This window comes from Mercenaria mercenaria, chromosome 11 (genome assembly GCF_021730395.1).
Source record: "Mercenaria mercenaria strain notata chromosome 11, MADL_Memer_1, whole genome shotgun sequence".
NCBI classification, from domain to species: domain Eukaryota; kingdom Metazoa; phylum Mollusca; class Bivalvia; order Venerida; family Veneridae; genus Mercenaria; species Mercenaria mercenaria.
The window spans coordinates 49,697,180-49,723,429 of record NC_069371.1 but is presented as its reverse complement, the minus strand read 5'-3'; the positions used below and the strand labels follow the sequence as shown (position 1 = coordinate 49,723,429).

At 36.0% G+C, this 26,250-nt stretch overlaps 3 protein-coding genes across 8 annotated transcripts in view; all 3 read left to right on the top strand.

Moving 5' to 3' along the window:
- LOC123544561 (uncharacterized) overlaps positions 1-3,136 on the top strand; it is a 29,184-nt gene extending 26,048 nt beyond the window's left edge. For 4 of the 6 annotated variants that reach the window (XM_053517406.1, XM_053517405.1, XM_053517403.1 and 1 more), the window contains exon 8: positions 49-3,135. In XM_053517406.1, coding sequence (XP_053373381.1) covers positions 49-895 — 847 coding nt within the window. In that variant the 3' untranslated portion in view covers positions 896-3,135. Of the gene's footprint in view, positions 1-48 lie in introns of all 6 variants that reach the window. The other 2 variants (XR_008366031.1, XM_053517402.1) reach the window with 2 other exon arrangements.
- Positions 3,137-3,838: 702 nt separating this feature from the next.
- Positions 3,839-6,277, top strand: LOC123531734 (E3 ubiquitin-protein ligase TRIM71-like). Its single transcript, XM_045312952.2, has one exon. The coding sequence runs from the start codon at positions 3,967-3,969 to the stop codon at positions 5,716-5,718; it is 1,752 nt and encodes a 583-aa protein (XP_045168887.2). The 5' UTR covers positions 3,839-3,966; the 3' UTR covers positions 5,719-6,277.
- Positions 6,278-17,851: 11,574 nt separating this feature from the next.
- The window catches only part of LOC123530964 (glucocorticoid-induced transcript 1 protein-like), a 59,817-nt gene continuing 51,418 nt past the window's right edge, over positions 17,852-26,250 (top strand). Inside the window, exon 1 of the mRNA XM_053517410.1 lies at positions 17,852-18,239. Coding sequence (XP_053373385.1) covers positions 18,014-18,239 — 226 coding nt within the window. The 5' untranslated portion in view covers positions 17,852-18,013. The remainder of the gene's footprint in view (positions 18,240-26,250) is intronic.

Below are 26,250 nucleotides of genomic sequence, written 5' to 3'. Positions count from 1 at the left end.
ATCTATAGAAATTAAATTCTAGAACTAAATAAACTAATTAATTTCTAGATTAAAAGAGGGTGACGACTCCATATCAGAAGCGGCTGAAGGCTTCACGACAAGACGTATGCCATACCGCCTTAAATCTTATAAACAAATCAGTGTACGGTTAAACGATGACAAACATGTATGTAGTGTGTACGGATGTTGCTGCTTGCCTGATGGAAACTTTCTGTTAGCTGATTATTCTAACTGGAAGTTGAAGAGGTTAAACAGAATGTATGAGGTTGTGGATTACTGTGTTCTACCGGCAAAGCCATGGGACGTTTGTTACATAGGTAACGGCGAGGCTGCTGTTTCGCTAAATAACAATGCCGTACAGTTTGTGAATGTAGATGGGCAGATGTCTCACACAAGGGTGGTCAAGTGTGCACATTCTTGTTGGGGTATCACCGGTCATGGAGATCGTATGTACATAAAAGGGGGAGCATCAGTATTTAGTTATGACCAGTCAGGAGAGGACAAACGGATTTTGTTTACGGACCCATCCGGTGAATCGTCATTCCGCAAAATTGAAGCAAACCAAGACGGTTCTAAAATATATATCACCGATGATACCGCTTCTTTCAATGTTATTGATGAGAATGGAAAAATAATCGGTACATTTACTGACCCCAGTCAAAAAGGAACCACTGATGTTTGTTTGGATGGAGAAGGGAATGTGTATGTTTGTAGCGAAAAATCTTCGTCAATCGTGCAGGTCGATGCAGAGAATTTAGAAAATATGTCACATATAATTACACCTTCGGACGGGGCGCGTGGTCCTTGGTGTATTTGCTTTGATAGAAGTAGAAATGCAGTGATAATTGGACATCTCAGAAGTGATTCGATTACTGTTGCTGATGTTGAAATGTAAAACTGTTCAATGCATATTGAGAGATTAACTAGTTTTTTTACAAATTCTTGCCTTGAGAATGAACGTAAGCTTAAAGCTAATAAACTCTGAACAAACTTGCCCAAATGGAACTAAATTGTTTTATAAGTAGAAATTTAGAGAAAGTTTACATTTAGAATGACCTTAAAAAATTACGACACAATTCAATAGCAGAATCTTTATATTGTGAATTTTTATATATTTATTCGAGAACGCATCCTTTGAATGTGGCTTTTTTGTTTGATGCAAGAGAAATTTTGTTTCTAAGAACTTATATGATATAAAAAAAATACTGAATACAAAACGCTGTATCAGGGACGGAATTTTCCTTAAATATAGCCTGTTAAAACTTTTATGTGCTCTCAAAGAGATTTGTAACAGTAATTGCATAGTAGGGAATACGTTCTGGATTGTGAGCTGAACTAAACTATAGATATATCTAATTTTCTGTAGCACGCTAGACTGTGGATGCGGTAGGGACAGTTTTTATGAATATACTTTAAATCCGGCACATTTCAGCGCGTATTCTCTACACTGTTATCGATCAATATAGATTAAAGGACAACCGATATTTATGGAAATCAGTTTTGTGTTATGTGCCTTGTCAAAAAACGTTACATTACATACAGTGTTCAGTTAGTTACTTTAATAAAATTGAATTACTTCAGAACTCATATCTGACAAAATGACAAGGTGTGCCAGAAAACGAAATAAAGAAAACTTTAATAGGAAACCTATGTCATGACATAAATTATTTCAAATAAAAACCTGATTATAGAACCATTGTTATCAAAAATATACTATTAGATAGATATTGATAACTCCCAATTTTGCAATCAAAACTATCAAGTACATGAACGTCATTATAGGGAATTCATAATACAAGCATTTAGTTGGCTTCAGTATCCCAACAAATGAAAGATATGAGTGTCGAAGAAAGTTTTGAAAGGTCTTACAGATGTAAAGGCAAATTCAGTAGCAGTGTCATACAGTATAAGTATTCTAGAAATAATTGGAACTGAATCACTGGTAAAATAAGACAGTCATCTGTAACTAAAATATTGTTGAAAACCGATGTTGAGCCCAACCAACCAGCCAGCAGTAATCAAACAGACAAATAAATGTTTAGAATAACAGATACCTAAATTCTCTATGTGTGTAAGTTCCTTTCTAGGAATCGGTTTAGTTACGTTATCGCCATGTTATGTTTAAACATTCAGCTATCTTATGACTTTGTCTCAGAGCTTTAGATCATTGGTATTAGCTCAAACTTGTTAGATTAATGTTTTTCAATTTCTCTGTCAGCAGCTTCCGTCTGGATTTCAGTATCACGTAGCCCCTTTCCTATGCCAAATTGCATCTGCTTCATATCTGTCAGTTTGGTAGCCATCTGTAAAAAATAAAAGATTAAGATAGATTTCCCGCAAGCACAGATCACCCACCAAACACATCCAGAGAACCATGCATCGCAAAGTAGACTAACAGCAAAAAGAAACTCCAATAGAAAGATATAGCAGACAGGTTGCTTCAAAAATCCAACGACAAATGTAAGACTAACATGGTATTTGCTTCATATTTGTCCGTTCGATAGCCCTTTGTTGTCTCTTATTACAGTTTCTTTATATCTGTCAGTTTGTTAACCATTTTCATATCTGTCAGTTCGTTAGCCCTTTTCATATCTGTCAGTTCGTTAGCCCTTTGTAAGTCTCATCTTGCATCTGCTTCGTATCTACAACTCCGGTAGTCCTTTGAAATTCTTCTCGTCTTGCATGTGATTTATATCTGTAAGTTCGTACGCTCTTTGTAAGATCAATAAACTGGCTGGTTTTTGTTTGAATCACGCAATACGTAAATCTTAAGATTGATAAAACCTATTTTGGAAGCAAATTTTGAAAATATGGTGCTCGTAACTTAAACAAATAAAAGATACATAATTTGACGACTTTTACATTCTCTTATATGACGCAATGGTAACTTACAACGTCCTACAGTATTCTTGAACAGCCTGTATTCTTGATACGAAATTGATTTATACGGTATAAATGGTCATTTTACAGTATAGTTGAACTGATTAGTTTCTATGGTATACGAATTAAAAATACAAAATGTACCATACCTCTTACATGGAAAGGTCAAAACATAGGAAAATATATTTGCAATATATTTTTAAATCTGTATCTGAAACACCCATAAACAAAAGCTATCAGTGCACTGATGTATGCTCCTCGAATATGTCCTGGACACAATGAATGCAACAACATTTGAATATAGGATATGACAACATAAGACTTGAGTCATTAAAAAAAGAGAGTTATGTTACTTGCATATTAAAGTTTTTTATAGTTAAAATGTCATAAAAATGTAAAATTAAGTACAAGAAGGGAGATAACTCAAAAATTATCTAGGAGTGAGTAAGTGATGCTGCAATGATATCATTAGTAATTCAAGAACTTTGAAATTCCATTCCGTAACTGTATATCTGGGAAACATGAGTCCAACGGCAAAATGTGCCAGCTTCTATTTTGGGGGAAAATGACATTTTGAGGATGAGGGTATTTTTATTTTAAATATTCTTGGTACCCTTTATATGAGGTAAAATTTTAAATTTTAAATTCAATCCATATATGAGCAAAATTGAAAGAAAAAATTGTTAAGATATAAATTTCCAAGTACACATGGTACATCATAGCAATATAATTTATATGCTTATAATGGGAAAATGTGCTGTTTTAACTTGGGCGAGGGTGAATCTAAGTGCACCCCTACTCCCCTCCAAAAAAATACCAAGGAGGGGTCACAAAAACAAAGAACACATTTCATAAAGAAGAACCTTATCAATATGAACATAAAATTTATCATCACGTAAAAACCCACGTAGAAGGCAGGTAATGCATTCATAAAATTTTCAATAAAGAATATCTTACTTCCCTTTTTCTGACCTACAGTCGAAATACCTTCCTGGTTACATGTAATGTTACGGATAATCAATTTTTTTTTATCTAAATGTAGTCTATTTCAAGAGCGTTAGTTGGTGCACATAATGAATTAAAGTCATGGAAGTGTCAGGGCGGAAGGAATGGAAATCAAGCCCTTCTACAAGAAGGAAAAATAAATCTGATATTTTGTGCCAACCATGTCAAGGCGAAGGGGAAAACGTTCAAGCGGAGGGATATTGCGAGACTTGTAATGAGTTTTTATGTACTTCCTGTTTGAAGGTTCATCGGAAGTTGTCGGCTACGAAGAACCACGTAATTAAATCCAAAGATGAAATGCCCAGAATGCCGAACGTGACGGTTCAAACCGATTCTTGTTCAGAGCTGTGTGCCACCCATAAAACAGAAATAGTGAAATTCTATTGCCGGGGACATGATATAGTCGGCTGTGGTGACTGTATGATTTTATATCATAAATCATGTGACGTTGATTTCGTTTCTGAGATATCTAGCAACTACAATAACAGAGAACAGATGAGTGAGATCAAGCAAAATCTAGAAGCTCTTGAGAAAGAAATAAGTTATCGTCGACTCGAAATTAAACGCAATGTAAAAGCTACGGGTGAAATGAAGAACAAAATAATAAAAGAAATAAAACAATTTCGGGAAGAATTGAACAGATATCTGGACCATGCTCAGGAAAAACTTTTAAAGAAAGTCACAGAACTGAATGACGACAATATCTGTCTTCTCAATATGTTTCAATCTAACTGTACATCAGTGGAAACGGAAATAAATGAGTTAAAGAGTAAACTCAGTCAGAACTCTGACAAGATGAATCAGCTGTTTGTTACAACCAAGCTCGCTAAGAAGAAAATGCAGTTATGCATGGAAACTTTGGAAAATGTTAAATCAAAATATCAAACAAACTATATCAAGTTTGAACCCTCCAGTGAGTTGATGTATCTTATAAGAAAGGATCTGCCTCTTGGAATTCTGACAAAGGAGAAACACACAAACCTAAGAATTCTGACAAGAGATATCAAGAAATTCACAACACAAAGGCAGACATGCAGTAGTGATACGAAAGCAAAGTTCGTAAAGAAGGTGGCTGCTCAAGGTGTCAATGAAGGTGAATGTTATATAACAGGATTAGCAATACTTCCTTGCGACGAAATTCTGCTTGCAGATTCTCATAATTTATCGCTGAAGATTTTAAATATCAGAGAACAGAAAATCGTTTCAAAATACAAAATACACTCTCCACCATGGGATGTGACAATGATCGGTCGAGGGAAAGCCGCAGTAACTTTACCCGCTATAGGTAGAATTCTATTTGTGAACATAGAGAATGGTGAGACAGAAGGTCACAGTTTGAAAGTAAGGAACAGATGTTTTGGAATTGACCATATGAACGGTTTAATTGCAGTGTCTTTTTGTTCGCCATCTGCCATTCAGATACTTAATATGAAAGGACATATTCTGCATGAGGTCACAAAAATGTTTGCCTGGCCTAGTTATATAGCTTTGAGTAAAGACTGCAAGAGCATGTACGTGTCGGACTTTCATAATCAGTCTGTCTATGAACTTACAATAGATGGACATTTGAAAAACACGTACGAAGGCGAATACTTGTATCGGCCAAGAGGTTTAGCAATTACCAATGATGGAAATATCGTTGTTTGTTGTCCAGATCAGAATAGCACGGTGAGCATGATAATAACAAAGACGGGAGAAATTTTGAACTTTCCTGTGCAACATGTGCAGAAGCCCTTCACTCTTCTTCTATGTGAAGACCAGAACAAGATGTTCATTTGTGAATACAACAGATCAGCTGACAGGAACTATGTCCAAATATTTGACTTAAGATAAAATTACAATTTGTATGTGTGATGATCTATATTTTACTGGTGTATTTCTATAAATCTTAAGAGATGTCTGGTGCATGTTAAATGGACTGACGACAAAAGGCCTAGATAACTAATCTAGGCAAATACTCAAACGTTTACTTGTTTAAACTTAATCACAAACATTTTTTCACTTGTAAAACTTATCAGCAGACTTATTTCGATGACTGTTACCATCTAGTTCTAATGTACTCGAATTGAATGATACATAAAACAAAAGTTAAATACGCCACACTGATGGTTTGAATTTAAAACTTTAATATGGTTGCTACTCTTAGACTCAACTTTAAATTGGCCTGTCTGATGAACTTCTTGTCTAAAAGTATTACCCTTTTCTTCATTTGACACAGATCATTGAGTTTTTACTGTAAGTCAGTAACTTTATTATAGAAGAAAAAGTAAACAAAGTTTAAACAATAAATACATACATAACGTGCCCATATTGTCATAATATTATTCAAGCAGTATTGTTGGCGAAAGAGATGTATAGCGTCATTACTATTCTATTATACTCATTACTTGTTCGTGTTAGTGTATTTGTTTTGTAGAAATGTAGCACATAGATATTTACTTTTTCTACTTTGGTTGATTTTTGTCCAACTCAGTCGATCATCATGTACATTCTAAAAGTAAGATGCGTTTAAGTAAAAGATATATCTACAATGATTTGTGGAACCTATAATCAAAAATATCAGACATACAAGTTCCTACATACAAGTGGTGAAATACTGTTTAACATCACAAAATTGCCTGTAGATAAGAAATAATAATGATTCCAAACTGGTTTGTCGTCGAATAAAATCACTGTTTGGAGATAAGATGCAAAGAAAGTATACCACAGTCTTGCTTGTTAAATATAAAAATCAATGGAGAGTAATAGAGATACTTTTACTGAAGTAAGATTAAAACATAATTTAGAGAATTCGAATTAAAAACCACATGAATCAAACACATATAGTGTATATGAATATTAAAACTTATATCATAATGAAATTCAGTAGTTCAAGTAAATTGCAATAAAAGTATTTCGAGTTAAAAGATTCTTATGTCAGAAACATGATAAATCAAATAAATGGAAACGTAATGTTTTGCTTTCTGACTCGTTTTCATTATGACTGATACAGCCCTGATGCCAACCTTAGGGCTTATTTAGATCGGTGAGAAAAATAATCTTTTTCGAGAAAATATTTGACAAACTTTTTCGCGACAAAAACATGTTCAACCTGACCTAATTTGCTAACCACCGTACTTTGCTTGCATCAGAACTGTATCACTCGCATTCAAAAAGAGTTTATTACCCTGCCTGCTATTCATTATTATGTTTCTTATATATCAGAATAATGGATCCATTAATCATGTGATATATTGGCTATTTTATAAATGTTTACCACTTTATCTCATCTAATGAAGTCCCTTTTATTTTTGCAAAACTATCAACGTCCTTGAATCTGATCATAATTTGGATGACAAAGGATTATGCAAGACATTTACTTTAAGAAGAAAAAAATTGAAACGGAACCGTTAGATACATCTTTATGGTCAAACAAACTCAGCTTTTTCATTTCAGGTTTCGGCAATTCGCAAATATTTTCGCTCGCGGAACGTCTTGAATCGGCAATTCGTGAATATTTTTGACCCACTTATGAAGAAAAAATAATAAAAACAGGTTGTAGAAGTACCAGATGATTATACCAGAAGTATAGAATATATACTTTAATCTATGAATGAGGTTATTTTAATCCAAATACGGATATAGTATTTTTGCCACTCGAAATATACGTTTCTTTTATGTACAACTGATTCTTGTCTTCACGTAATAGAACAGAGTATGGTTGATTTCCTTCCTTAAAAGAAAGGGACATTATCTCCTTTGTGTTTGGTACTATCATGCAAACAGTGCCTTCTCGACAACAAAAGACAGTTCCGTCACCAGCCACAGCTAGTCCTCCTGGCGCATACCCATGTTGATATCCATAAGCAGCCTTTATATCAATTGATAGCCCACATACGCCATAATCGCGGTAGTCAGACACATAAATTCTTTTATTATCTTTACTGAAAGCTATATATATAGGCCAAGATAACATACTTGTAATATCAAGTTCGTTCAAAATATCTATTCAGTATTTAAACAGCACTAGGGTCAATTAATGTTACTGCAAAAACACCGTTCTGATGAGCAATTCCCCGGCATTGTTTCCTTAGTTTTAGACTTTTGCTTTCACACAATTCATTGATATTGATAACACTTAACCACCTTGGCATACACCCGTGTTCGCCTTCGTAAGTTTTCCAAATGTATCGAATGTCCATCTATTGTAAGTTCATACATGCACAGACTCAATGTTATAGCCCAACACGTATGTGATTCGAAGCTACATAACTATTTAATGCATACAATTTTGTAACCTCAAGCAAAATATTTCTTCTTGAATCAAGTACTTGTGCATTTGAATGCGAACATAAGAAGACTGCAACTAAGCCTTTCGTATGGTCAATTCCAAAAGCATCTGCTCCTAAGCTCTCAGTTTTTTCCCATTCTTTCTATCCATGAATAGAAACATACCTACTGTCAAGTTTCCCTACATTGATCACCATTACATCCCATGGTGAAGAGTGACACTGTGTATTTTGTATATTAAAACGACTGTATGTTCTTTGATAGTTAACCCTTATCATGCTGGACACGATTGTTTCTGCCATTGCTACCAGTGTATATCACTATCAGCCTGCACATACGTTCAGTCTGATCAAAATCTGCACTGTTCGCCATTCAGTCAATATTTTTTTGGTAATCAAACCTTTTAACAGTTGATGGTACAGTCCAAACTGAAAGATGGACAAGTTCATTATAGAAATTTAGCAGGGTAAGGGTTAGGATCAGCTATGAATTATGAGAATCTGCAATCAAATTTCTTCGACTGAAATAACTGCTAATCCTGTTATGTAACAATATCCTTCATTTACATATTGAGCAGAGATCTTCTCTATGTATCAGCTATACATGTCTGTCTTTCTCCATATCTCTTGTTAGAATTCTTAGGTTCTGCATTTTTCATAGCTAGTTTGCCTCTGAAACAGATAGCTGACTGATCTTGTCAGAAGTTAAATATGCTTTTAACTAATTTGTCTAGTTTCCATTGATTTACATTCACTTTGAAATATATTCAGAAGATCGTTAGTTCCATTATTCAGTGCCTCCTGAGCCTTGTCCAGGTATATATTTAATTCTTCCCGAATTGTTTCATTTCCTCTATAAACTTCAGTCCTTCCGATCTTTAACGCTGCAATCAATTTCATGTTGAGAACAGATACATTGATCTTTTACTTTATCTCCATTCGCTATTTGCTGTTACAGTAGAAGCCAGGTACACCAGAAACGTGAAATGATTTACTACCTACAGATCATACGTTCACCACATCATAATTATGTATCATGTCCCTGGCAATAGAACTTCACCATTTCTGTGCCGAGCACAGATCTAAGCACAAATCGGTCTGAGCCATCTGTCTTCGCATTTGATTACATGGTTCTTCGTGGCTGACAAGTTCTGATGAACCTTCCGACAGGAAGCGCATAATTCCATTGCAAATACTCTACAGGTAAGTTTCCCCCGTCCTCATTGGGTAGGTGACGAATGACTGTTCATTTTCAAAAATTGTATGTATTTGTAATTTCTTACATCCACATGTTGAAGTCAGACGTACCTGGTATTTAGGCTGTATTTTATAATCGGGTTGTACCTGGTAGATATGTTTTATCTTGTACACAGGCTGTTTTTTAGGCTGTATTTTATAATCGGGTTGTACCTGGTAGATATGTTTAATCTTGTACACAGGCTGTTATTTAGGCTGTATTTTATAATCGGGTTGTACCTGGTAGATATGTATTATCTTGTACACAGGCTGTACGTGGTATTCAGGCTTTACCTGGCACTCAGGGAGGACCTGATGGTCAGACTATACCTGGCAGACAGACTGTTTCTGGTAGTAAACTTGTACCTGATAGTTAGGCTGTATCTTGAAAACAGGTTGTACCAGGTAGCGCCACTATACGAGATAATCAGGCTCTACGTGTAGTCAGGTTTACTTGGTAGACAAGATGTACCTGGTAGTCAGGCTATATAAGATAGTCAGGCCCTACCTGGTAGGCAGACTGTACTTGGTAGCCAGGTTGTCAACCTGGTAGGCAGAATGTACCTAATAGTCAAGTTGTTCCTGATAGTTAGGTTGTACCTAATTGTCAAGTTATACCTGGTAGACAGGCTGCACCTGGTAGTCAGGCTATACCAGATAATTAGGCTTTGTCTGTCTATGTCTGATAGACAGACTGAACCTGGTTTTCAGGTTTTACCTGGTTGAAAGGCTGTACCTGATAGTCAGGCTATACCAGATAACCAGGCTTTACCTAATAGACAGACTGTACCTGGCTGTCAGGTTGCACCTGGTAAACAGGCTGTACCTGATATTCGGGCTATACCAGATAATCAGGCTTTACCTAATAGACAGACTGTACCTGGCTGTCAGGTTGCACCTGGTAAACAGGCTGTACCTGATATTCGGGCTATACCAGATAATCAGGCTTTGCCTAATAGACAGACTGTACCTGGCTGTCAGGTTGCACCTGGTAAACAGGCTGTACCTGATATTTGGGCTATAATAGATAATCAAGCTTTACCTAATAGACAGACTGTACCTGGCTGTCAGGTTGCACCTGGTAAACAGGCTGTATTAATACCTGGTAGTCGAGATCCACCTAATAGTAATGTCGTACCTGGTAGACAGGCTACACCTGATATAAGACTGTAACTGGTAGTCAGGTTGTACCTATCTATTTCGCTATACCTAGTAATCAGGTTGTACCTGATAGCATTATGTATCTTTTAGTGAGGTTGTGTTTGGTTTGTCAATTTTTAACTGATTATGAGTTTGTACGGGATACTTGGTAGTCACGTTGTTCAATATAGTCAGACTTTACCCGAGAGTCATGCTTTTCTTAGTAATCAGATTTTACCTGGTATCCTGGGTCTACATGGTAGTCATCTGGTCGTCATTTTGACGCTGGTAGTAAGACTAAACCTGGTTATTAGTTTGTGCTATGTAGCCATGTTTTACCAGGCAGTCAGATTGTAACAAGTAGACATGTTCATCTGTTCCACATGTTGTACTTCGTAGTTAGCTGTACATGGTATCCAAGTTGTACGTGATAACAATGCTGTGTCACTTATTTTTTACACCGCCATTGACATTACTATTCAAATGTTATATTATTATATGTTATATAGGGATGGGAACGAATACTGAAATCAATATTCGAATATTCGGTTAGCCATATTCGAATATATTCGAATATTCGGTTTATATGTGAACTCATGGGTTTGTAAACTTTTGTTAATAAACTATCTACTGAGTATCTGTCTATCTATCTATATCAGAAATCAACGACAAAGATGCAAATTCACGTCATCAACGAACAATAAAATGACAAACCAACAGTTTTGTTTCATTTTGCATGTGAATTTATTTAAACTTTAAAATGATTTGTATTGTAGTATTTATCTGATACCAAATGTACAACAATACCTTTATCCCGACCTAGCAGATCATTCTTTTGATAAACCATAAATACCTGCACTTTGAACACTTTACAATTTGAACTTTCATTACTAGTATCTGATACTGACTAAAACGGAGAAAAGGATAATTTTTTAAAATGCATTAATTGGGTAATATAAGTAATCATTTTGTGTTTGTATTTACTTACTGACTTAATGCCAGTTTAGAAATACTTATTTACCCCAAGATTGAAAATGGAAATTTCAGGACGTACAGCCTCTTCCGGCAGTGAGGCAGGTAGAACTGTTTTTTTTTATGCCAGCCATGTCAGAGTGACGGTGAAACTGTACCAGCAGAGGGCTTTTGTGAGACTTGTTATGAGAGTATTTGTACTTCCTGTATAAAGGCTCACCGGAAGTTGGCCGCGACCAGGAATCACAACATCAGAACCATGGATGAAAAACCGATAGTCCAAGCTCCCCGTGCACCGGGCTCTGTGCTGTTCATAAAAATGAAATAATAAAGCTGTATTGCAAGGAACATGACTGTACTGGGTGTACAGACTGTATAGTACTGGAACATAGATCCTGCAACGTACAGTTGGTTTCAGATGTATCTGGAGACTATGGCAACAGTGCAGAGTTTATCAGAATCAAGCATAACATCGACCATCTGAAGAAAAACGTTGCTGCTTGCAAAGGTGAAATAGAATACAGTCTGGAAGCAGCTGAGGAAATGAAGAAAAAAGTTGTCGCAGAAATTAAGACATTCCGCAAAGAATTGAGCAGCTACTTAGACCAAATTGAAAATAACATTTTAACAGAAATTGAACGTCTTAATGCTATGGATATTTCTCAACAAAAAGAGCTTCAGGTCAGTGCGAATCTTTGGAAAATGAGATTGTGGAATTTCAAGATAGACTAGACCAGTGTTCAGAAAATGCAAATCAACTGTTTGTAGCCTCAAAACTTGTACACCAAAGGCTTCAAAAATGGTACGAAATTAATGTGGATACTGCATCTAAAAGTCAAATAAATACTTATGAGTTTGAACCAGCTAAATGTTTCAAAACTCTACAAATGGACCAGGCTCCCCTTGTAACACTTACTACAAAAATCCAGAAGTTCACCGGACCAAGTAAGAAGAGCATAACTGAGATGGAGGCACATTTTGTGAGGAAGATGAAAGCCAAAGCTCTATTCGAAGGATCATGTTGGATAACGGGACTGGCAATGCTTTCTTGCGACGAGGTACTGCTCGCAGATAACAAAAGAAGGTCTGTGAAAATTTTAAACGTAAGCAAGGGGTATGTCACATCTAGGTATCAGCCAAGTAGCAAACCATGGGATGTAACTGTAATAGATTCTGAAACTGCTGCAACGACTTTAGGAAGTGAAGGCAAGATCCTGTTTTTAAACACTAAAAATGGACTGTCTGAGAATCGCAGTCTTGAGGTCAAGAAATGGTGCAGTGGGATCGATTGTCACAATGATATACTAGCGGTGACCTTTATAAAACCTCCTGCTGTTCAAGTGTTAGACTTTAAAGGGCAAGTCCTGCATGAAGTCAGAGATACAAGTATATTTAAACAACCATCTTACATATCTTGGAGTCATAATGGTAAGATTATGTTTGTGTCAGAGTATTACAATAACTCAGTGCATGAACTTACTACAGATGCACACCTAAATGCTACTACAAAATTCGAGACACTGAGTTATCCAGAAGGACTAACAGTAACCAAGGACGGAGTTGTTCTTGTTTGTTGCCCTGATAACGGGGACAGGGTGAGCATGGTAGTTCCGGGCACCACAAAAATAATACAACCTCAGTATGTGCGAAATGTTCAAGTACCGCGGTCTCTTCTTGTCTGTGAAGAACATAGCAAATTGTATATTTGTGAACATGAGAGGTCAAAAAACAGCAATTACATTAAAATATTTGATTTAAGATAAAATCAAAGCACTGAGAGGACTGATGTGGGCAGCGGTTAACAACTTCTGGTATGAATGGGCATGAACAGTTAGCTTAAGTTTGGTGATTCTAGTTAAACTACTTTTGATTAATAAGCATTTTTGACCTTTCTTTTACCAAATCAATGGGTAAAACTCTGCTTTTACTTTGTCAAAGGGGATAAAATAATATATGAGCGAAGCTCATGTGCTTATTGAAAATTTTGTGAGGTTTGGTTAATTTTGCTCAAAATCTTTTTTGAATTATAAGCATTTTTTAACAAATCAATGGGAAACGGTCTGCTTTTACTGGAACAAGGGGAATAACAGTAAATGTGAGCAAAGGTCATGGACTAATAGATAATATGTGATTTTTGGAAATTCTAGTTATAACAAAAGCTTGTAGAATACTTGCATGAAGTAACTGACAAGAAAATAACTTTTCTAGCAGGAACTGGGTTTTAATTTAAAACGTTTACAAAAGATGCAACTTGGTTTTAATACCGATCACAGATCTACGCGGATGGTGCTTAAGTACTGTGCTATTTTTGTAGGTTATTTATAGTTTATTTTGGTCACGTGATGAAGAATTGTTTTGGTCATGTGATCAAAGCAAGCATGCTTATTTTCATACGCGTTGTTTTTGTTATTAAATATAGATTACAACGAATATGTTCTTAAGCAATGCATTTTTTTGATAAAGTTGAATCTCAGAAGCTTTCTGAAAGTTTAACAAACTTGAAATACGTAAAATTTATGGAGGACATGGAACTACTTGTTCTTCGGTTTCGAATATTTTGATATTTGCTAAGGCGTAAAAAATTGTTTCCGTTATCCAGACCTACCCTAATCTTTTGGCCCGAGCCTAAATGTTTTTATGGCCTTGGAGAATATTTGTTTCAACTTTTTAACAAGAGGTTGCAAACTTTAACTGCGCTTTTTAGGCTTTAAACATGGTCAGTGATGTTAGAAATCAACTTACTGATGCTCTGAAGGCATTACTCCTTTATTTGTATTCATTTTTTGACACAAAAACAATTTCCGAAAAGTCTACCTTAATAAAAAAAAATCCAAAAGAAAATAATAATAATTTTTCCGACCTACTTACCCTAATATCTTTCAGCATGTTGCCGGAAACAAAGGATTTTTTTCTATGTCTAATTATAACGATATATATATATATATAAATATAAGAATCTTTCCGACAATACGTTGAATTTCATAGGCACGGATAGATACGTTATTCGGTTCGAGCCAGAGCGTGCTCCCAACAACATTATGTGAGGGCCAAAACCGTCCACCATGCACCCCCTCCACCTCCTAGACTTTTTTTCATAGGTACCAAATTGTTCGGCAGGACTAACTCTTTTCAAAATAAAAAAAGTTCCCATGAAAAACTCTTTTAGACTATATATGATTTAATTGTTTCCATGGTAACAATTCGTTTTTGTCATATCATCTATATGGTTGTTTTTTTTGCAAAATTGTATGGTTGCCGTGGAAACAGTGAAATCATATATAGTTCAAAAGAGTTTTTTCATAGGAACATTTTTTTTTATTTTGAAAGAGTTTGTCCTGCCGAACAATTTGGTACCTATTAAAAAAGTCTAGGGGTGCATGGTAGACGTTTTTGGCCCCCGTACTATATGGAGCGTGAAAGAACGATGGCGAAGCGCGAAGGCACATAAGTTTGTGCTAAAGTGTGCAAAGATAATATGTCACTGTCTTACTACAACATCAGGGGCCGTGAGTTTGAGACCCCGCTGAAATTACAACTATTGAAATAAGAGTCCCGTGCATGGGTGCTTTACATTTGGCAGGCTAAAGAAGCTAGGAAGCTACTGGAATTGGAGCATCTTCTGTAGTTCCACTGTCCTTCTACTGAAAAGTACTAACAGTCTTCTGGAGGAGTTGCCCACGTGGGTTACCGGCGGCGACTACATACTCACACTTGCATACGATTTCGAAGCGCGAAGCTACTACGAAGCTACGATGGTACAGACTTCGCTCTTCTTCATCCCTCGCTTGGTACACAGTATTTAAAGTGTACCAGGATGTATATCGGCACGGGTAAATATCTGTCAGTGGATACCATGCTGGTTGCAATATGGCTCATGTTATCTGTTGATCATATGCGACGTTTAAAAGTAGTCTTAGAGCAGCTAAGGAACATGTTTCTACTATACATACATTTTGTATTATACATTTTCTCAATATGTAAAGAAACAAGATGCGAATCAAAAGCACAATATGGGGTACCATTTTTTTCACAAGGAATAGATGTGGCTGCCCATTGTGCCGATGAATAAATATATTAAAGAATAGTTACTAGTTAACTGGTATAGTAGTAAAGGTAGAGTAGACCGCGAAACACTAAATCGCTCACGCATCCGCCCCTACGATCACTCACTCACTTACACAATCACTCACTCACTTACAAAATCACTTACTCACGAATAGTCGCTCAATTCCCTGTAACTATTCAACCAACCTTCAAAGCAGTCAACGCACTCAAACCGACTGACTGGAATATTGTCTGACTGATTCACTAAGGTAGTTAAAGAGTTTCATATTTGTCTGGGAATTTGATGACAAGAAAACAGACACTAATTAAGTATGCACTCTTACTGGGGACGGTGAAAGGTCTCTTGTTTGGCAGAATGTCTCTGTATACAAAGAGGGATACAAATAAATAAATTTTATCTAATTGAGGCGTCTGTATGTTTGCATGAGCACGCGGATATCGTGCAGGATTACATCCTTTATTTTAATCCCAAAGTGAGGACTGGTCAATTTTCACGTAAGTAAGCCTCAAACGTTCAAAACGTACTTGTAATGCTAAAACCCGAAGTTTAGCGCCAATAATTTTAGCATACGCTGAAGACTGCTAGTAGTTTGTTGGTGTTGCAATGTCGTTTTACCTCGTTTGTGAATATTTTATAACCAAAGAGTCACTTTCCTGGAACCATAGTATGAAGTGTTGAACACAAATAGATACTGACCTAAACCAGACACCCAACAGCACTTGAATTTAAGACAACTCTTGATATTTTTTAAAAATAATATGTATATATTGTCTCCCTTTGATTATCTAACAAGGTGTACGTACTTTTGATATTTTAGGATCAGTTAACTTAGTGCTCAGCACTCATTGGTTCTAAACAAGTATTTGACAATTTCTCAAAAGGGCTTAGAGGTGGAGGACGAAGGACTTCCAACTATCACATCTTCATAGAGACCTGCATTAATGAAATACCTGTATGCGACTTTGAGTAGAGGAAGAATATGATTAGTCTATTTAAACCTAATTTACGAAGTCCATAAACTATAACTTATGAAAGTTATTCGTGAAAGTTAACGAGAGATTTTTATATCGGGCATATATACCCTAAATACAAAAAAGGCAGTAAAGCAGTCTACTTGATGTATGGTGACGGTAATTTACAAAGGTTTTTTTATACCCATTTTTTTCATCCAGTCACGCCGTTTTTCTCGCAGCACTGTTATATCAATAAGCAGAACGATTGGAAATTGATCCTAATTAGGACATATGTACCTCGAATGCGCACAAGATCATAAGATAACATATCTGGTAACAGATACGAGTCAAAAAATAATGGCAAGTGAATCTCTTACAGTATGTCGGAAATTAATATATAAATACAAAGATTGTATTTTATTGCTATATCTTGCTGAAATCACTGGGACAGGTCTTTATGTCCTGGCATATTTGTAGCAGCATGAAGTTATTGCACAATGGAATTCATCATGGAAACAGTATCATACACTACCACTACAATTCGGACGCTTCTAGAAAGTGCAAGTTACACGTATTAATAAGGTCTCTCGCGTATATGGATGTGCTTTGGTGTTTCTGTCATTTCATTGTTGTTGTTATTGTTTTTTTTTAGGCCAGCTGTTAAACATTTTGCTGATTAAACCGAAGAAAAGTGTTTACTATGGTAAAATGCACATTTTAACGATTTTTGTTTAAATCGGACTCTCCTCAACACGGGCATCAACAAAGAACTTAATCAGTCTTCATTTTATAGAGATAAATTCCTGCACAATAGTACCCAGGAACAAGAACACACATGTATAGCAAAGTAGCCAAATCGCAGGATAACCGCATTCTGATTAAAAGAAAAATATTTTAAGTTTATTTAAGACTGTTTTGCATTTTCATAGCTTAAATCATCAAGTTGACACATTTTGTAATTTTTTATGACTTTAATGAGCACAACAGAAATGTTTGAAATCCGAAATATTGCTTTGACAGTTGTAATCGTAAAACCACGTGTACCGGATGTTTACATTTAGCGCGTTTTGTTTATGAATGAATCTAAGGGGGGCAACTCTAATAGTAAATTATTTATTGTTTTAAGGTTTTGCGAGTAAAATAAAGTTCTAAAACCATATTTTTGTTTAAAATTGGTGTTCACCTTTTAAATTGATGTTCATTTGTTGATTTAATACTTTATTTATTATAAAAATACTAAAAAGATAGAAATAATGTCAATTTCAGGTCATGACATTAACCCTATTTTTACTCCAATCAAAACGCAAAGTGTAGTCACATGACATGTAAATGTAGAATTCTTGTGTAGTGGCTAAAGTTGTGCAGAAGTTATTAAGCGTCAGCAGCTTTCAAAGCGGAACAGTCTCGTAATTACGTGTTTTATGGTGGTAAGAATTTAGCTAGTGCTGGATTAACATTCAATCGTGTAGTTTCTGGAATTTAATTAGTACAAAATGTCTGGGCAAGGCCCTACTTCGGCGCATAAAATGCGGCGAAATGTGTCCCCTCCACAAAGACAGGGACCTATGAAGGCTGTAAAGCCCTTTATTTTAAAAAGCAGCCCCTCCAGAAGCCCGTCATCACCTACTCTTATAACTCTGCAAAGACGATCTCCAGTGACAGACAGCAGGCATTCTCCTGACAGAAGATCTCCAGGACCAAGTTCACCAGGATTTAAAGGTATTCAAAATCAAAGTGAAAGCATGGTTTATAATTTTTGGCATCCTGCCATGTCAGTTTTTGGTTGTGGTTTATCAGTCATATCATGTGTTTATTTACATTCCAATATAATCAAAAGTGTAAAAAACACAAATGTTTAAAATTAAGTATTACTACATATATTTATATAGATCTAAATATGAAATTTGCTGTTAAAATTTAAATTTTTTTTATAGATTTCTATCTTGTTTGTCCAGCTGATTGATGTTTTTGAACAACATATTTCAAAATTTGATTATGTATGTCATAATATTTTCAGATGTATTTATTAACAGTGTTTTAGGAAATACATATTCATAACTTTATCATGACATCACAGTACATTAGGGGTTCTAACTGACCAATCAGAGAGCTGCATTTTCAAGTACCTGCCAGTTTCCACTTGGGTATAACAAAGTATATTTACAATGAGCATATAGTGACTTTAGAAACAAATATCACAGCATTTTAGAAATCAAATTAAGATTTTTCACTGCTCATGTCCCAGATGATGCTACAAACGACAAAACTTTGAAGTTTCATTGAATTATATCGATTTAATCTTATTTTAGTTTACAGTTTGAGTTTTTAACACAGGGATCTATGATAAAGTGATGTAATAATGTAATCAAATACCCAAGAGATAGTATTATTCACAATGTTTTGGAATGTTAAATAAATAAGTGTACAAAAGTACATGTCATAGAAATTGTACCAAAACTGCCAGAGTGTTTTTTTCACCCACTTGCCCAGCATAACTGTTTGTTAGTACGGCTTTAGTCCAACAAATTTGACGTGATCCTAGGAAATATTGAGTTATTTTTCTTATGGGCAATATCTCCACTTGCGTCAAACTCTCGAAAAATCAAAATTGTGGATGAAATTTTCATGGCTGCTAACGCTTTACATGCTATAGGTTTAAATGCCGCTTTTGTAACGAATTGGCCATACCATAACTTCAAATAAAACTTACATATTTCAAAAGGGGATTCAATTTGTCATTGATTTATGTAAAAATTATGAAATAATTTCTGAAATTACAAATTTTCTTGTGATTTAAGCCAATGTATGTACTGTACATGATTAGCTTTAGCTCTTGTATGACAAACTAGGTATCCAGTACCAGATACTTGCCTGTGCTTATTTTACCTGCTGGTACAACCTCTTCAATGCTGAGTGCCAAGCAAAGGAGCTACCAGTACCATTTTTTGCGTCTTTGGCATGACGCGGCCTGAGATCGAACCCTAAACCTCCTGCACTCAAAAGGGACACTCTACCACTAGGCTATTGAGGCAGCTAATGTACGTTGGGATATAACATGAAGCCTGTAGAAGGTCAGAGGTTCAGGTACCAACCTCTGAAATAATTCCCAACAAAAACACAAAAAATGAATTTTGCAAACTTTTGATTGTCAGTACGTAATTTTAGCAAGATTTTCTGCTGTTTTAAATTAGCTAGTGCTTTTTTTTGTTCTCTAGTTACAGTAAAAATAAAATCTACTAGCTAAACAATGATACTTAATATATGATTATGAATCATCTTTTACTGGCAAAAACTTAGTGATCCAGGTGCCCCTCTGCCAGAAATATTGCCTGAGGAGACCTTGGGTTGTCCGTTAAAAGGACACCATTTATAATTTTAATGGGGACAGTGTAACTGTCTAAAACCCAACAAAAAAGCTGTTGCGCAAACTGAAATAGAATAATTTCTTCCTCCCAGCCAAAATACAAGGGATTACTTGGTAAATTTCTCAATTTGTTAGAGCGTAATTATGAAAGTGCATGTATATGCAGCAAGGGTATTTTTTTCCTATAAAGAGAGAAGGGGCCTTGGGATGTTATTGCTCCGTACATTGACAAAGGGGAAAAAAGTTCCTGATGTAAACTTAAATTTATGGTTTAAAAGAAATTTCCATAGGGGAAGAGGCTTACAACTGCAACTTCCGTAGAAAAAGTCACAGAGCAGAGTCCTGCCCTTCATTTTTTTTTTTTTTTTTTTTTTGAATGGGGCCACAGTCATTGGAGGGAGTTTTGAGTACATCACTACAATGTACATACATGTAACTTCCAAGGGAATATATTTTTTTCTATAAATACAACAAAATCCTAGTGAAAGACATAAAAGTGCATTTTTTATCAAACCAAGTAAAAATAAGTTGCTCTTTCTTGTGTTCCAACACTTACTGTTCTGAGGCAGGAGGAATTTGGTCTTATTTTGGCCCCTGAATTTGGCTGAAAACCTGAAAGAAAGGCCCATATATGAAAATTTAGAAATCAAGAAAAGCTGTTGTCTGAGTCATGTTTTTCTAGAAAATGGTATCAAATTAAAGACAGTGTTTTATTAAGTGCTGTGTTTTAGAAAACAGAAAATTATTTAAGGAAATGAAAATTAAGATATCATTTAATTAGTAAGTGAGCCGTGCCATGAGAAAACCAACATAGTGGGTTTGCGACCAGCATGGATCCAGACCAGCCTGCGCATCCGTGCAGTCTGGTCAGGATCCATGCTGTTCGCTAACAGTTTCTCAAATTACTATAGGCTTTGAAACTGAAAGAGAACAGCATGGATCCTGACCAGACTGCGTGGATGCGCAGGCTGGTCTGGATCCATGCTGGTCGCAAACCCACTATGTTGGTTTTCTCATGGCGTGGCTCAAGTGATGTGTGAGAATGTAAAGAATTCCATTATGTTATACATTGAAATAAATATGCAATTTACTGAATGAGTAATGTAATAAATAGTCTTAAGTGTGTAAGACTTACATGTCCGTCAATAATTCAACATTTTTTTTTTGTCTAAACAAAAACGACTTACGACTTTACATTGTCAATAGAAAAGCACTCTACCGTTGTTCATAAATAAACGCTTTGGCGATCTTCCAATTCCTTACAATCATAATAAAAATACTAACCGTTTCTTCTTTCAGTGTTGAAAAAAGTAAATATCAAATGATATTGTAAGGGAGAAATCAGTTTTGATAGTTTTTCAGTGTGGACTGCTTGTAGATATTTTTAAACATGTTAAATATGATCTAATGATTTGCCCTGCTTCTTGAAAGGAAAACATTAAAAAGAATGTTATCAGATATGATAATAAATTGAGTTTACCCACTAATCACCTATAAGTTGTTAGTTCACTTCTGAATGAGATATTTATCTTGTACATTCTGTAGACATAAGTGTAAAGATGAAAATCTTTTTCAGCTACTATAATTTTCTCATTGATTGTTCTGGAAATATGCCAGTATTTTCAGGCCCTTGAGTTTTTAAGGGGCAAACAAATAGGATAAATTTAGGCTTAGGTCAACCAAATTACATTGTTGTATTATGTCATTGATCAGTTTATAAAATACATGTGTTTGACAGAGGCGGAGTCCTTACAGTAAATATAACGATATTTAAGCCAGTGCTAGGGGATATGAGTGGTGTTGCATATTCCTGATTTTTCATCACCAACACAGACTTTATAGTTTGCACCCCCCCCCCCCCCCTCACTCCGGCAGTCAAATATTTCAGGATACGGGCCTAGCTCAGTAAGGAAAATACAAAATAACTTCTCTACAGGTTGCAAGTTTGAAACATCAAGTTTTAACCCAAGATTTGCATGTTTAAACTTTAAACCCCTTATACATGTGCAAGTTTCAACCCCAGAAGGATGTGCAAGATTAAACCCAAGATCTGCTAGTTTGAATCCCAGATGTGCAAGTTCCAACCCCAGATGTGCCAGTTCGAATCCAGGTGTACAAGTTTCAACTCCAGATACAAAATATACCAGTATATATGCCACTTCGAACGTGCAGGTTTAGACCTATTAAGATGTTCAAGTTCTAACCCTATAATGAGCAAGCTCAAAGCCCAGATGAGCAGGTTTGAGCCCAGATGTGCAACTTGCGGCAAGATTGAACCCGGAATACAGATGTTAACAATTTTAACACATTCAGTGCTACATTCTGCTAGATTCAGTGAAACATGTACATTGATGTTTTTTTAAGAAGCTATATGAGCAGGAACACAGTGGATTATTGTTGAAAAAGGAATTCAACTCGTACCAAACTCCTACAGACACGACAGATGTTACTTACAAAGAGACTGATAAAAAATCTACTATTTGAACATGAATTACTTCAATTTAATACATTCATCACTCATGCCTGATATTGTGTTGAAATATTTTGGTAAACACATCGTAAACGAATCAAATTTTTTGCATTTATATACCATTGTACAGGAGATGGACAATGGATAAGGGTTTCAGTTTTTTTTGTGTGGAGACAACTCTGTTGGGGAGCTATTCATATGCAGCTTACTTTGAAATTAAACACCATATTCAATCTGCCTTGGAGTCTGTTCTTTGTATTAAACTCCTCCTTAGTGTAAAACATAATAGCCAGTAGTAAGTGACTCGGGGAAAGAAGGACTTTACAACAACATGCCTTTTTCTCTCTCTTCCTCTCTTAACTACTGGTACTTAGAGAGCCGACTTGTTTTTGCTTCATTTGATTTTACTTGGCTCTGATGTAATGTTGAGCAACAATGCATAAATTATGGGACATCTGCTTAGAGAAAAAGGTACATTTGATGGTTTCAGTTAAATGTTAGGGTTGGTTGAGTGAGCAGATCTATCTGATTTTTTCCTATTTCTTCTTTTTTTTAAATTTTCATGTATGAAATTATTTTGTTACTGTATGTATACAGGAAAACTAAGTTAAGGGAGCCTTCGTTGCCTTGCAGTAAAGGTTGATCTTTACAGAACTTTGTGGGTTTGAATCCTCTTTGTGATGTGGAATTGAAACCAATTCTTACATGTGAAGATGTCCGGCTGACTTAGGAAGAAGATCTGTGATTCTACCCAGTTGTCTGTCCTATATTCAGTATTGACCAATTTGGAGGCTTTTCTATCTTTTCTCACTATTAAAACTGGAAGAACCTGCATTTAATCTAAAACCCAAACCCAAAGAGATGCATGTGGTTGATATTGTGTTTCCAAGACATTCTCAGCAGGCTTTTTGATGCACAAGATTTTTTACACATTTTTTACACAGATGAGCTGCTGATGAGTTGCATGCTGTAACGAAGCAGGTGCAAGTTTAGTTTTTAGCTCGACTATTCGAAGAATTAGTAGAGCTATCCTACTCACCACAGCGTCGGTGTCGGCGTCGGCGTCACACCTTGGTTAAGTTTTTCGTACCAGTTTATATTTTGACAAAGTCTTTTGAGATAAAGGTTTGAAACTTTCAGCACTTGTTTACCATCTCCATGACCAGTTATAGGTAAGAGCACATAACTCCATCAAGGATTTTGGCTGAATTATGGCCTCTTTGGACTTAAAAACCTCGGTTAAGTTTTTCGTACCAGTTCATATTTTGACAGTCTTCTGAGATAAAGCTTTGAAACTTTCAACACTTGTTAACCATCACCGTGTCCAGTTATAGGTAAGAGAACATAACTCTGTCATCTATTTTGGCTGAATTATGGCCCTTTTTGACTTAAAAATCTTGGTTAAGTTTTTCGTACCAGTCGATATTTTGACAAAGTCTTTTGAGATAAAGCTTTGAAACTTTTAACACCTGGTAACCATCACCATGTCCAGTTATAGGCAAGAGTACATAACTCCATCAAGGATTTTGGCTGAATTATGGCCCCCTTTGACTTAGAAATCTTGGTTAAGTTTTTCGTACCAGTTAATTTTTTGTGTAAAGTGTTTGACATATGGCTTTGAAACTTTTATCGCTTGTTCAGTATAATAGTCTCTATCTGTAGGAAAGAGAACATAACTCTGTCATCTATTTTGTCTGAATTATGGCCCTTTTTGGACTTGGAAATTTGTTCTGTTTTCATACAAGTCCACGTTTTGTCAAGCTATTTGACATATTGCTTTTAAACTTTGAACACTTGTTTATCATCATGATTTCAATCTGTAGTTAAGAGTACATCACTCTGACAACTATTTTGGCTGAATTATGGCCTTTTTAGCTCACCTGTCACAAAGTGACAAGGTGAGCTTTTGTGATCGCGCGGTGTCCGTCGTCCGTGCGTGCGTGCGTCCGTCCGTAAACTTTTGCTTGTGACCACTCTAGAGGTTACATTTTTCATGGGATCTTTATGAAAGTTGGTCAGAATGTTCATCTTGATGATATCTAGGTCAAGTTCGAAACTGGGTCACGTGCCTTCAAAAACTAGGTCAGTAGGTCTAAAAATAGAAAAACCTTGTGACCTCTCTAGAGGCCATATATTTCACAAGATCTTCATGAAACTTGGTCAGAATGTTCACCTTGATGATATCTCGGTCAAGTTCGAAACTGGGTCACGTGCCATCAAAAACTAGGTCAGTAGGTCTAAAAATAGAAAAACCTTGTGACCTCTCTAGAGGCCATATATTTTCACAAGATCTTCATGAAAATTACTGAGAACGTTCACCTTGATAATATCTAGGTCAAGTTCGAAACTGGGTCACATGCCATCAAAAACTAGGTCAGTAGGCCAAATAATAGAAAAACCTTGTGACCTCTCTAGAGGCCATACTTTTCATGGGATATGTATGAAAGTTGGTCTGAATGTTCATCTTGATGATATCTAGGTCAAGTTCGAAACTGGGTCATGTGCGGTCAAAAACTAGGTCAGTAGGTCTAAAAATAGAAAAACCTTGTGACCTCTCTTAGAGGCCATATATTTCATGAGATCTTCATGAAAATTGGTCAGAATGTTCACCTTGATGATACCTAGGCCAAGTTCGAAAGTGGGTCATGTGTGGTGAAAAACTAGGTCATTAGGTCTAAAAATAGAAAAACCTTGTGACCTCTCTAGAGACCATACTTGTGAATGGATCTCCATAAAAATTGGTCAGAATGTTCATCTTGATGATATCTAGGTCAAGTTTGAAACTGGGTCACATGCCATAAAAAACTAGGTCAGTAGGTCAAATAATAAAAAAAACATTGTGACCTCTCTAGAGGCCAACTTTTCATGGGATCTGTATGAAAGTGGGTCTGAATGTTCATCTTGATGATATCTAAGTCAAATGTGAAACTGGGTCAACTGCGGTCAAAAACTAGGTCAGTAGGTCTAAAATTATTAAAATCTTTTGACCTCTCTAGAGACCATATTTTTCAATGGATCTTCATGAAAATTGGTCAGAATTTTTATCTTGATAATATCTAGGTCAAGTTAAAAACTGGGTCACATGAGCTCAAAAACTAGGTCACTATGTCAGATAATAGAAAAAATGACGTCATACTCAAAACTGGGTCATATGGGAAGAGGTGAGCGATTCAGGACCATCATGGTCCTCTTGTTTGGACTTTGAAATTGGTTCACACATTGCCATTTAGTGCAAGACTTATCGAAATCCACAAATACAGGAACATTGTTTGTCTAATCTTCTTTTTTCTGAATATCTGTGGTAATATTTTGAATAGTCTAGCGCGCTGTCATCCGACAGCTCTTGTTTGATGAGGCATTTAACTTGGAAATGGGATTGCCGTGGCTGAATCGTTAACCCTTAGCCTGCTGCAGGCGAATTTAACAGCCTTTGCAAACAGCTTGGAACCAGATCAGACACCGATTAAATCGGCGTCTGATCAGGTGCCAAGCTGTTTGCTACTCTGACAATATTTCTTCCAATTTTGGAGCAAATTGAATGAACTTTACAATTTTAGCAGACGACAATTTATCTAGCATGCTAAAGGTTAAAGTGTTTGACTTTAAATCACTTGCCCCTTACCGATATAGGTTCAGAACCTAACTTGGGTTGTAGAATTCTTCATACGAGGAAGCCATTCAGCTGGCTTACAAAAGGTCAGTGGAAATACCCTGGTACCCGTCCATGCCATAAATAATGCCAGGAGGGTCCTCTGGTGTCTGCCTTCACCGGCCTTTAGTGCAAAAGCTGGGAAGATAGCCATAATGACCTTGAATCTGTGTGACTAAACCCAACAACAACAAAAATAAGAAAACAGAAAGGAGATTATTTTCTGCTCAAGCTGTTTATCCCTAAA